The sequence below is a fragment of the Cynocephalus volans genome, chromosome X, assembly GCF_027409185.1.
Source record: "Cynocephalus volans isolate mCynVol1 chromosome X, mCynVol1.pri, whole genome shotgun sequence".
Classification (NCBI taxonomy): domain Eukaryota; kingdom Metazoa; phylum Chordata; class Mammalia; order Dermoptera; family Cynocephalidae; genus Cynocephalus; species Cynocephalus volans.
The window spans coordinates 137,836,774-137,850,665 of NC_084478.1; the positions used below are offsets into that span (position 1 = coordinate 137,836,774).

The 13,892-nt window shown below is 39.9% G+C and overlaps 1 protein-coding gene across 3 annotated transcripts in view; it reads right to left on the reverse strand.

The window, feature by feature from the left end:
* Positions 1-13,558, reverse strand: part of TENM1 (teneurin transmembrane protein 1) — a 559,047-nt gene extending 545,489 nt beyond the window's left edge. For all 3 annotated transcript variants that reach the window (XM_063082943.1, XM_063082944.1, XM_063082942.1), the window contains exon 1: positions 13,342-13,558. In XM_063082943.1, the coding sequence (XP_062939013.1) occupies positions 13,342-13,558 (217 nt within the window). The remainder of the gene's footprint in view (positions 1-13,341) is intronic.
* Between the last annotated feature and the right edge of the window lie 334 nt (positions 13,559-13,892).

Genomic DNA, 13,892 nt, shown 5'->3' on the forward strand with positions numbered 1-13,892 from the left:
ACAAAAAAAACCAAAGCTTTTTTTCCCCCACAGTGTTCACAATGTATATCCTCTTTGATCCTGCCCTGTAGCCAAAGCAATTCAAAAGGAGGAACTAAATTATGTACACCCCCCTCCCAAATATACTTGTTTTGATTCTCAGAGTATAGTAATCTATGTGACACTTAGCCAGGGAGCCAGTCTTTTCCTTCAGAAATTATATAGATCCTTAAAGGAAATACAAAATTCCACTTAGTAAAGAATTATTTAAGAAGAGAACACCAGAATCATCCCCCATACTATAATGCAGTTTTTAATCTAGATTTAGAAAGAAGCATTAAAAAGCTAAAAAAAAAAAGCATTAAGCAAAGTGGGCTCAGGGATAGACAATAGAAATGATATGAATGTGCAGAGGCAAGGGTTATTTTCAGAATGAGCAAAAAGCCTTGTAGCCTCAGCAGCAGGAAGGTGAAAGAACTGAGAAACTGACCTAGCTATTCCTTGCTAAAGAAAGTCCACCAATAAGAGACTTGATCAAATATAAAATCACACTTGTGTAATATGTGTTTAATTAGTTGTAACTGTATATTGTTTCATAAAGTTAGTTTAAGAATCTATATAGAGAATTAATTTAATCGAATTTAGCCCTAATAATGGGACTCCTACTAAAGCCCTACTGTGTTAATAAATTGGTACCTAAGAAGTGATGGATTGTGACTGACTGGATACCTACACTCCCAGCCTAACTGATGAAAAGGAAAAGGGGAGTTTCACAGAAATGAAATCCTTCAAAAAATGCTTGAAGGTGCAACTTCTACACTGCATCACTGTAAATATCCCTCCTCCATTTCTCCACTTATCTGGCTCCCTTCCCTTCTCCAAAACCGTGTTCTAAACTTACTAGTACAATATATATTTTCGCATCTATCAGCATAACTTGAAAATATCATTTGTATGTAGGGTGTGTTGTATAAATGTTTATATAAGAAAACATTGCTTCCCTTCTTAGAAACAAAGCCCAGACTGTCTGTGGATTTGGCACTGGGTGGAAAACTTCAAAGTTGATGATGATAGTAGTAAATCAAGGTGACATAATGCCAAGGGAAGATAAAATTCAGAGGCAGAGTTTTCTGCTTGATAGCCTCCCACCCGCCCGCACCCCTGTAGCTTCTCCTTTTAGTGCTAAATCTTGGAGAATCTAAGTTGCATTAACTAAGGGGGGTAAAATTCTCTCAGCAGAGAATCTTAACCCATGGCCCACAGATGTAGAAATTCTTCAAGAGCTTCCTGAACCCCATGAAATGTATGGCAAATATTGCATGCATGTGCAGTTTTTTTTCTGAAAAGAGTCAAAGCTTTGATCAAATTCTCAAAGCATTTAGTAATGCCCCCCCACTCCCTGCTATGAAGGACTAATTACTCTAGGCATTGGGAGACATTGGAGGATTTTCAGAAGAATGGTGGGATCTGATTTGTATTTTAGAAAGATCACTGGTAACAATATGGAGAAGAGTCTGGAGTTCCCCTTTCATTAGAAGAAGAAATTTTAACACATCAAGTATATATCCTATCTTCCTTAAATCTGTTATACAGAGTGGCACACCACAAATATAGGATTTTCAATTTCAGTGTGGCACTCAATATTGTTAGGAAAACATTTTTTTTTTTTCTAAATGAGAATGAATTTTTAAAACTCATAGCACATCATCTACTAGAGATGCACCTAATAGTATAGTGGAAAGAATATAGGTTTTGGTCAGAGAGCCATGAATTTATACCTCAGCTCTGCTACTTACTCAGGCTGTGTGACTCTATAAAATAGGGATCATGATAATCATCTGTACATCATAGAGCTGCAATAAGAGCTAAATAAAAACTATATATGAATTCACTTAGCAGAGTATCTGACACATAGTGGTCAATAACACATATTGTCATTTATGTTCCCAAAACTCCATCTTCAATCCCACCTCACCTGAGCTCAATATGTATGTACAACACCCTTTTTGCTGAGTCAAAAACCTCTCTCACTATTCATCTGAACCCTTTGACTTGATCCACATTTTCAGCAGACACTCTTGTCTCTTCTTTATCCAAGAAAATTAAGGCCATCAAGATATGAACTTCTTTAAGTTCTTGCCACTCCGTTTCGGTACTAACAGCTTATCTCAGAGTATGTAGTAAACGCTCCCCTTTCAAAGACTTTCCATTCACCTGAGGTCCTGAAACATTCTCCAGTAGAGCCTTATTCCAGTAATTACATTTACTTGCTTTCACTCTTCAAATTCCTGTGATTTGGTTCTCTAAGATTATCAAAACTGCTTACTCTAAGGCAGTGAATCCCAATCTTGGTTTCATATTGGAATCCCATGAGGAGATTTTTTTTTAAAATGCCTGGGTCTCACCCCTGGAAATTTTGATTTAATTGATTTGGGGAGCAGTGTTGGCACTGGGACTTTTAAAATTCCCCAGGTGATTTTAATGTCCAGTCAAGATGGAGAATCTCTGGTCTAAAGTCAGCAATGACCTTCTAAACTGCCTGTTTTACAGCCTTTCATCAATTTTCATTCTACATTTTGAAGCATTTGACAACATTAGCCACATTTTTCTCCTGAAAAGTCTCCTCCCTCAGCTTATGTGATACCCTTTTGGTTCTTCTCCAACATCTCAATACCACTTCTTTTCTTCTGCCCACTATTTTAAAGCCAGGTGCTTCTCAGGGTATCATACTTGGCTCTTCTTATTGCTGACGGCACATATTCTCATTGGATCTCTTCTACTCCCACAGTTTGAAGAACCACATATTGATATTTCTGTGAAAATTACATTGGAATTTTGGGAGGGATTGCATTGAATATGTAGATTGTTTTGGGTAGTATGGACATTTTAACAGTATTAAGTGACTTCAAATACAAACATGTACATACAGGCACACAAACACACACGCACAGTGATACCATTTCTTTACATGTGAGATCTGAATTTAGAGCTGTCTATCTGTGCATAGCAGTTATGGAAGTGGGCTCTAACGTTAGGTTGCCTGGGTTCCAGTTCCAGTTCTATCACTTATTACCTCTGTAGTATTGGGCAATTTACTTAGCATCACTGTGTTTCACTTTACTCATTTGTAAAAAGTAGATAATAACGATCCCAACTTCACAGCATTGTTGAGAAGATTAAATAATGTAATCCATCTAATGTGACTTACTCAGAGCCTGGTGCATAACAAATGTAAAACATTTCTCTCATAATCATTGTTATCATTCCTCAAGCAGAGTACATGGTTCTAGCTTCTAGACCCCTCCATAATACTTTACATATACCACTATTATAACACCAGTTATATTGCATCACTATTCTTGATTTATTTCTGCCTTTTCAATGGTACTCTGAATTCCTTGAGGGCAAAGCCTGCTTCTTATCCATCTATATATCCTCAGAGTTTAACACAGATCTTGGCACAGATAAGCAGACCACAGATTGGAAACAAGTTTCATCTTCTGCCAACTCTAATTGATTGACAACGCTTGCATGGAATGCTGTTTTGAAAAGGATGTGAGGCTGCTGTGGGGCTCAACAAGAAAGAGCACCATGATTAATTAGGCATGTCTGCCATGGGACAGGAAGAGGGAATAGTGACACGAATGTCATGTACATTTCATTCCAGTTTTAGATGCTGTATAAGTAAATGTCTATTGAATAAAATTTCATGAAGAAATGTTACTGGTTGAAAGACATGGACCAATTTGAATTGTTGCTAAATAATTTGGTTAATTTTTTCTTATATAAGTTCTTTTAAGGCAATCTTTAAAGATTTTTATGCTAGAAACTTGCAACAAATAGAAGCATAACATGCTCATAGCAGAACACTCATTACATATGATCAAATGCTGTTAAAATTTTCATTTTATAGGTCTTGCTACATTAATATTACACCTGCCATCTGTGATCCTGAGATTAAGAGTTCTTTTAAGATTTTCGTTGGAAATGCTATCCACACTGTCTAGATATAAGCAAAGAGTAGTTTAAACTACTGCTAAGTGCTTGAAATAAGAATAGAGAAATGTGCTTTTCAAATGTGGGCTTCTGTTTGCTCCTTGAATCCACAAATTGCAATGCTGCTTAAGCAGCTTCCGCTATGAAATGAACTGGTTCATCAACCTGGAGCAAGGAAGGGGAAAATAATCATCACTGGAGTCCATTTATTACAAGATGAACTTCATCCACCTAGCACAGTACTTGGCACATAGTTGACACTAAATGAATGCTGATGCATAAATGAATAAATGAACAAATGGATGGATGGATGTGAGATATAATTTTTGCTTTCATGTAATCTTGGTAAATACAAATTTCCAGCTTTAAATTTTTTCCACCAGATGGCAATAATGTGAGATATAGGTTTAAATTGTAATCATGAAGAGGAAAACAATCAGCCAAACAAGAACCATACTTGGAGAAAAAGAAGCCACAAAAGAGCAAGTTCAGAGGGAAGAAATGAAATGTTAGTGTCAGCTTTAGTATCGTAGGAGTCTACGATAATGTGAGATTTATAACAAATCCTCACCATACCTCCTTTTTATGCATGGGTGGACTGTTCATTCATAATTACTTTGCAGTAAAATGACTACATTCAAAACTAATCTTATCTGTATAAAAATTATAGGGCAATTCTCATAACTACAATTATTATCCTTGGTTTATGTACCCATACACATATATTTTCATTTGTTTTATACTAATTTCTCAGTTAATTGATGCCTCCCTCAGAAGCGAGGCTGCTTGGGAATAAGTGCTAGCCTCTGTGCCTCCAGGAAATATACTTCTGCCATTCAACCTGCCAAAAATCATATAAAATAAGCCTGCCTAGGGCTTATTCATCCTATTAGTAAAGAATCATGAATAATATTAGATTAGTGTCCATCCCTTAATTTAAAAGCATTTGGAAAACAAGAAAACCAGTTTTAGAATCCAGCACTCCATGGGTACATGGGGGTAGGGGGCTTCTTCTTTGGCAAATAAAGAGAAGAATACAAAGATTCTTTAAGATGGGATCGAGTATTTCCTCTCATTAATATTTCCCCTAAAAAAGTTTTGAATTGGATAAAGCATTAACTTCTCTAAAAAGTGGAAACAAACAAAGAGATTCAGGAATATTTCATGATAAATTGTATAGCATATCATCTGCCCTTTTAAAGTGATAATCAGAATGGAAAGGCCTTTAACCTCCTTGTAAACCCTTAATCACTGGAACGTAAAGAGGCTGGCAAGGTTGTCGGGGCAGAAGATGAAGGGAAACATTTTTTGAATTCCTAAACATTTTCACACTTGTGATGGCAATTAATCCTTATCATAACATCCTGATGTAGGTATGGGAGGCAATGTAGCATACTGAAGAATGGGGGCTTTGGAACAATTAGACTTGATTTCCAATCCCAGTGCTCACCACTTCTTATCTATGGAACCATTGGCAAGTTATTTCTCTCCAACCTCAGTTACTTCATCTGTAGACTGGAGATAATACCTCATACCAAATGGAATATCACAATGTGTTTATAAGGGGCAAAGGTAAAGCACCTGACAGAGTCCTGGAACAAAGTAGGCTCAGTTCAAGATTTATATTGACAATGATGACAGTGAAGTCAATTTTGCAGATTTGAAAACAGGCTCAGAGCTAAAGTAACTTGCCAAAAATTGCACAGCTGGTAAACTTGAAAGACAGCTAGTGCAGTACCTGGCACTATAAGAAGCACCTAACCAACATTATATTTGCTTTCTTCCATCTTGACCTAAAGCTCAATAATTTTTTGTAAATCTTATTCTTTAAAAATAATGAATTAAACTCAACTTTAGCTAGATTGATGCAAGATACAACCACTAACATATATTTGTGAAAATTAATAATGTTTTCTCTGAATCATATGCAGTAATACATAGAATAAAACAACAAAGAGGATTCCTGACCTCACAGAAAAGATAATATTTGGGTCCACCATTTCGCCTAACATAGGAAAATTCAGTTCTCCCCCAAAGGGGTACATATTTTCCCTCCTAGATGTTTCTACAGGTCAGCCAGTCAGTGGCAGATGAGATTGTGAGTTTCCAGACTTTCAGCTCCTAGATCTTTATACATTAGTTTATATAAATCAGTGCACTGAAGGATGATGCTGGCTAAAAATATAAATAGGTTCAAAACGTGTTTACGTCATTTCATGGATTATAGATTCAGGTTTTCGTCCTTAACCTTTTTCTATTCTCACCCTACACACTCTCCCTGGGTAATCTCATCCATCCCCAGGAACCTCCTACTCTAAGACACTGATAATCTCAAATCTACTTACACTGACAGCCCAGATCTATCCTGAGCCCTAGAGACACATTATCAACTGCCTGACTGGAAAGCTACCTGGATGTCTTAACTTAACATGTCCAAAAAGCAACTCATCCTCTTCCCTTCCAAATCTGCTCCTCCTACTATGTCCTTCCTCTTGGTAAATGGATCACCATCCTCCCAGTTTCCTAAACTTAAAACTTTAAGTCATCCTTACCTCTGTTATGTTCCAACTTCAACCAGCAATCAATTACCAAGTCCTATCAATTCGATCACACTAATGTCCTTTTCATGTGTCTTTTTACCTCCATAGACATTACTTAGACCTCCATTGTCATTCTTACCTTTGGGCTAATTTACTGGTCTCATAGATTTTTTTCTCTGCATCCAGTTATTCCTGACAGCAATCAATCTTCTACACTGCTCCCTACAGTTTTACAATTCTCTTGTACACTTCTCATTCTAAAAGTTATAATTCATCATGGAATTTTCCACTAATTGAAAGCTTTTTTCCCCCAATACTTAAAGGAAAAGAATAAAAACCTTAAAAACCCTCCTAAATTGGGCATGAAAGAATTCATGATCTGGCTCCAGCATATATTGCTCTAGCTCCATTGAATGTTTCACTATTCTAAGCCTTTTCCTAGCTTTGTACTTTGCACCTGCTAGTCTACTCTCTTGGAATGCCCTCCTGGCAAACTCTCATTCAAATTTTAAGAACTAGATCAAATATTGCCTTTCTATGGAGCCTCATTTCCCTGAAGATGTTAGTTGTTTTACTCCATGTACTTTCATTGCAATTTATCTGTAAAAGCACTTATTACAATTAATTGAAGTGATTTACTTGAATGTGTATTTTCTCCATCACGCCGAGGTACCCATGTTCTCCTGAGTGCTCTCCTGACTGCGCCCCACCCTGCTATCATATATGCCCAGCTGTGTCCCACACTGCTGTAATGGCTAAACAGGCCTGGAACTTTTCCCACCTGAACGGAAGTTATAACCATATAAGGTCACCCCTTTACCGCAATGTAAAAAACTGGAAGTATAACAATATAAAAGAGGCAGCCCCGCTGTGCTTGGGGCTCAGTCTTTGTGACACAAGCCCGCTGAGCTGCTGTCAGCATCAATAAACTCTGCTTCCTGCTGTAAGCCTCAGTGTCCTGCCTCTCCTTGAGAGTTCACTGTAACATGGCTGTAACATGCTGTAACATTTCTTGGGGGCTCATCCAGTATGGTGGAGATGGTGGCTTGACCACCTCCCTTGTTTCTTGGTCTTGGCCCCTGGGACACCCGATGATGCGGACCACACTTGGGTGCCAACAGAGAGTTCTGTGAGTGGGAAAGACCTCGCTGAGTGGACACAGGGGTCAAACCCTGAGCACAACGGAACCCAAAGAGGCACAGGAACCAGACCAGGGGAGCTCTGCCCATCGGACTAGGTAAGGACCCGGGTCCCACTAGGTTCCTACTCCTGTGAGAGTAGAAGAGGAGCCTGATCACCTCCCAAAGTGGGGAATGTCTTAGTACTCCGTTCTACGGAAGGAACCACATTCTCCAGTCAGGTCAGGATTTCAGTAGTTTTTGGGTGAATGAATATATGTGAATGTTTGTGGCACAGACGTATCCTAGATATGAAGTGAGTGCAGAGTCCCGATCCGTGGTACTGTGGCGAACCACATAAGGCTAAGGGTGACCCTCACCAGAGAGATTCTGACGGGGGTTTATACGATCTCACCAAAGTCAAGAGGCACCTGAAATATCACTGCAAAGTGAACAGCCAGAGATGGATGAAGTCATTGGAATAGAGTGTGTGTTGTGACACCGATCACAGGTGGAAAACATGGGAGGAACACCTAGCAAACAAACTCCACTTGCCTGTATGTTGAGGAATTTTGAACAGGGCTTTTCTGGCAACTATGATGTCAAACTATCTCCTGATAAACTCAGGGCATTCTTCGAGATGGATTGGCTGTCTTTCAATGTATGATGGCCCTCTGAGGGGTCCTTTGACCTTTCCCTTATCCATCGAGTCAGAAAGGTTATTACTGGACAATGTGGAAATGACCCTCAGGGCCATCCTGACCAATATCCCTATATTGATTCTTAGGAAGACTTAGCTCATTCTCCACCTTCCTGGTTAAAGAGCACAGCCTAGGTAAGCCTCACGCCCAAGCCAGCCATCCTGCCGTCAGATTTGGAGGATCTGCCATCTCCTTACAAGACCAGGCCAACTGCCCCGCCACTCCCACAGTCCCAGTTGGAGCCTTCCACACCAGAGGGGACTCCAGAATCTCCTTCTGGCCCATCAGATGAGACAACCTCGCCCCCACTTCTCCAGAGACTCTGTCACCACCTGTCCTGACCCCATATGGTCCAAGCTAGACCCAACCTTCAACTGGGTCACCACGGGGAATGACTCTCCATGTGCCACTCTGAGAGATTTGAAGTCCCTTATACTATGATCAGGATGCTCACCTACAGGGAGGACACCCACCTTCATCTATCAGCCATTCATAATGACTGGCCTTCTGAATTGGAAACATCACATGCCCTCCTATACCGAGAAGCTCCAAGCCATGATTGATCTGGTCCAATCCATAATCCAGACTCACTGGCCCACCTGGGTAGACTGTAGGCAGTTCCTAATGATTCTCTTAAATACAGAAGTGCAACACCATATCAGCCAGTTGGCACTAAAATGGCTCCAAGGCCATGCCCCATCTGGGACACTGAATGCCCAAGTGTATGCCCAGACCCATTTCCCTGATGAGGATCGACAATGGGACCCCAACACAGATCAGGGCCTGCAGAGGCTGTAACAGTACCAACAGGCTCTCCTGGGAGGCTTAAAGGGAGGAGGAAAAAGCTAACCAACTTGAGTGAGATCTCTGAAGTCCTCCAGAAGCCAGATGAAAGCCCTAGTCAGTTCTATGAAAGTCTCTGTGAGGCATTCCACCTCTACATGCCCTTTGATCCTGAACAACTTGAAAACTAGATGATGGTCAATGCCACTTTTGTGGGACAAGCACAGGGGGACATTTGCCCCAAGCTGCAAAAGCTGGAAGGGTTTGCTGGCATGAATATTACCCAACTCCTAGTAATTTTAACCAAGGTGTTTGTCAACTAGTACCTGGAGGCCTGCTGCGAGGCAGACCAGAGAATGAAGAAAAAGGCAGACCTCTTAGCTGCCACGCTGGTTGAAAGGTTGGGACCTCTGAAAGGGCCCCCTAGGCTGAGGCCAAAAGTTGACCAGAGGACAACCACAAAGTGCACCTGGATCCAAACCACCCTAAGACCCAACGAATATGCCTTGTCATAAAGATGGTCATTGGAAAAAGAAATATCTCCAACTCCTGGACACCACTAAGGGCAAATTCCAGCCCCTGTGAAAGGGACAAGCCCCCTGAGCAGAACACAAAGCAGGAAAACTGGCTACCAAGGCACCCCAGCAAGATTTCATCAGCTTGGCTGAACTCGAACCATATAAAAGTGACTAGGACTGACTGGGCTCCCTTTCCTTAGGCCCCCAAAAGCCCTTGGTCTAAATGATGGTAGGGGGCCACTGCATCTTGCCAGACCATCTGCTTGCGATGTACTCATTGGATCCAACAATAGACCAGCATTTGTGCTGAAATTCTGATGGAGGTTGGACATGTTACCTTGCAACAACAACTCCTAGCCTTAGGAAAAACCATGCGGGCCATTCACCGGTGAGTTGGAGAATGACTCCCAGTTAGTCTTAACCCCTCCGTATACCTGTACAAACCAGGTACCTCTGTTTGGGTAAAAGAATGGAATGCACAGCCCCTCAGACCCCTGTAGAGGGGACCTTTCCTTTTACTGTCTTGTTATCTATCTCTACTGCAGTCAAAGTAGCTGAGGTCACTCCATAGATACATCACGGCAGACTCAAGCCAGTCACAACTGCCTGGGACTGCATTCCTCACCCCACTTCACCTGGCAAGCTGACTAGACTCCAGACAACATCAGCCCTCCTCTAGTCACTCTGAGGACTGACTAGTCTGCACATGGCAGAAGCCTGAGGATCTCCAGTAAAAAACTCTGCCCCTGCAGAAATTGCTGTACTTTGCTTTTTGGGACTAGTGATACTTTTCTTTGTTTTGCTTTTTTATTGTGCATATCACATTATCTCTTTCTCCAGTTAACAAGTTATAATAATGATGCTGTATGATTGGGCCATGTCTGGCTACAGCCAAAGCATCAAAGGGGGGAATGAGGCACCCATGTTCTCCTGAGTGCTCTCCTGACTGCGCCCTGCCCTGCTATCATATATGCTCAGCTTGCCTGCCCTGCTGTAGTGGCTAAATGGGCCCAGAACTTTTCCCACCTAAAAGGAAGTTATAACCGTATAAGGTTACCCTTTACTCCAATGTAAAATCTAGAAGTATAACAGTATAAAAGAGGCAGCCCCTCTGTGTTCAGAGCTCAGCCTTTGTGACATGAGTCTGCTGAGCCGTTGCTGGCATCAATAAACTCTGCTTCCTGCTGCAAGTCTCAGTGTCCTGCCTCTCCTTGAGAGTTTGCTGTAACATGGCTGTAACATGCTATAACAACACTATGAGTTTTCTGCAAGTAGTCATCCCCATCTCATCCCCAGCATCAGACTCAAGGCCTGACACATAGTAAGTGCTAATAAAAGCTTATTGAGTAAAAAAGGGATATTAAAAGGAAGTTAGTATGGTGTTATAGAAGATAAACTACCCTAATCCAAATTCCTTTTGATCGCACTGCAGAAAGACAAAATCTGAGGCTGGTAAGCTTTTTATACTGACTCAGCATAAAATTGCTTATGCTTTTAGAACTGTCACCAGAGTGCATTCTTATTTAAGCTCACCACATATTATTAGGTCAACCACTCTGTACCTGAATCCCATAAACCACAACTCACAATTGTAAGTTCCTCTTTTGTAAAGACAAACTTACAGAGAAATAATTTAATGGGAACTACACATTTCTTAAAGGATAATAGAGCCAAAAATTCCCATAGGGAAACATTTCGCAATCGTCAGTTAGGCAAAAAGAGAAAATTATTTTAGAATAAATTTACATAGTTTTTAGCTAAAAAAAAAAAAGGGGGAAGATTAAAATGAATTACTTGAAAAGACAGACAGAAAACTTTTGCCAATTATATTGAGATAAAAATGAGTAGTATAGTTAATATCACAAGCATTCAATGTATATTTAAATGTTAGTATGAATCACTTAAGACTTTGGCTCAATTAACTTTTTTAAACTGTAAGATTCCAATACAGTAGTTTTCATTTGTAATAACTGCATTTGATATGGTAATTTTTAAAGAGCAGTTTTCAATGCATAATGAGTACTTGTGTTTCAGTTGATAGCAAATTAAATAAAATAGTTATAGGGCAGTATTATATGCAAAGTTTTATAGAGAAATAGAGATCAATAAAGAAATCATGATCCCATCTTCATTGAGTGTACAATCTAGAAGGATATATACAACCATAATAAGAGGTAGAAATGGGTACAAATAAAGTATCCTTGAAGTTCAAGAAGAAAGAGATCACCTACACAATGGAGTGACGGTGATGAGGGTGACAGTGCAGCAAGGGTCCAGTGGCAAAGGATGCTTTAAGCTGGACTTTGAGAGCTGGACATGGACGAAGGGAGATATCAGGAAAAACATTCCAAGAAAGAGATAACTGCACAGCAAAGGGATTGAAGAGAGATGAGGTGAGATCCAGGGAGACCAGTTAGGAAATAAAAACAGTCTAGGTGAGATGTAATGAGAGAAATAATAATGAGAATGGAAAAGATAAGATGAATTTGAGAGATGCAGAGATCGACTTTGCTGGATGAGGCAACCAATTAGGTAGAAAGTATGTGTGGCTGACTGAGAGAATGGGGGTGTTAAGATGATTGCTTCCATTTTAGATTATCGGTTTAGAGTTGCCAATGTGTTACTCATTTGGAAATGTCCAGCAGGTAACTGAAAATTTAGGACTAGAGTTCACTAAGGAGGTTAGGATTGAAGATAAATATTTGGAAGTCACCCAAATAGATGTGATCATTGAAACCATCTGAGTAAAACAGATTTCAGAGGGATGAAGCAGTGGTCTTCAAACCTGAGCAGGCATCAGAATCCCCTAGAGGGCTTGTGAAACCACAAATTGCTAGGCTTCACCCCCCCCCCCACCGAGTTTCTGACTCAACAGGTCAAGGGGGGGGCCCAAGAATCTGCATTTATGACAAGTTCCCAGGTGATGCTGATGCTACTCGTCCAGAGTCCACACTGTGAGAACCACTGATCTAGATAATCAAATCGTTTTTGGAATCTCAGCATTGACTTTCATATAAAATAACCTGCGTAAATGTCCATATCTTTTTTCTATGTAGTTAAAATAGTTTCGAATACTGTTTAAATATTAATTGGATAGAAATAAGAAATCATATTTCTTTCTACTTGTTTTTTATTTGTTAAAAACTGTCTTGTCCAACTGTAACTGAGAAACCAAGGCTGCCCAAAGAATATACTCAAAATATGGCTGTGGTAGGCAGGGTTTCAAAAAACTCTTACTTTCCCTCTGACTGTGCTGCACAAGGTTTCTGCATTCTGTTGACAGACTTTCTGGACACTTGTTTGGTAGTCTTCACTAACCTGCTTGCTTTTTTAGCAGCCAAATATTTATTTGAGACTTTGTCCCATATAGGTAATGGCTTGAAAAGCGCTTAGCTGTTTACTTTTCATCTTACTATAAATTATTTATCCTCCAGTCTATAAATGGCTATTTGTAGGATTAGACAAATTTTGAATGCTCTGATAAGAGGATTGTTGCATCCAAATTCATGCATAATCCGTAAAAAGCACATGTAACCTACAACCTCAGCTGGGTTGGCATATGAAATAGATTCACTAAGCATATGTAAACAGTGCGAATTATTAACCAGTTAACATCAGCAAATTTGTTTTTGAAACATAAGTTTACGCACGCAAGTATTCCTTGATGATAAATGATATTAGTTATAAAAATCCAATAAAAACATACCTTGAGTAGATTTCTCTACTTCTTTCCTCTTTCTACTCTGGCTATTGTAATTCATCCTCAGCTCTTGGTTATACTCATGCAGAGTCTCCCTGGAGTTGTATGACTGTCTTGGTTTTCTTCCATCTTCACTCTCATCGGAAGAACTGGTATAAGCTAGATCCATTTCATGCTTGACTTTTGACAGAGGCTGGTAAGGTTTGCAGTCTGTTTGCTCCATCTCTGATTAAGCAAACTCAGTTTCATGAAAAAAAAAAAAAAAAGACGAAGAAGTCCTTTAATGGAAACAGTCCTGGAAGAGAGAAGGGAAAACACAAGCCTTCTTAGATTTATCCTTTTGTGAAAAAATGCATCTGGCAGATTCACAATTGGTCCTGATAATACTATCAAAGGAGTGAAGCAAAAGACAAACTAGATGACATGAAGCTAGCCGGAGGCAATAATAACACCCTGTGTTACATGCATACATTGTCAAGCACTTAGGATTAAGCTGGAGGTTGCAGCATCAGAAAATACTCAAGGTAAAAGAGAGACAGCCTTCAAAAATATTTGTA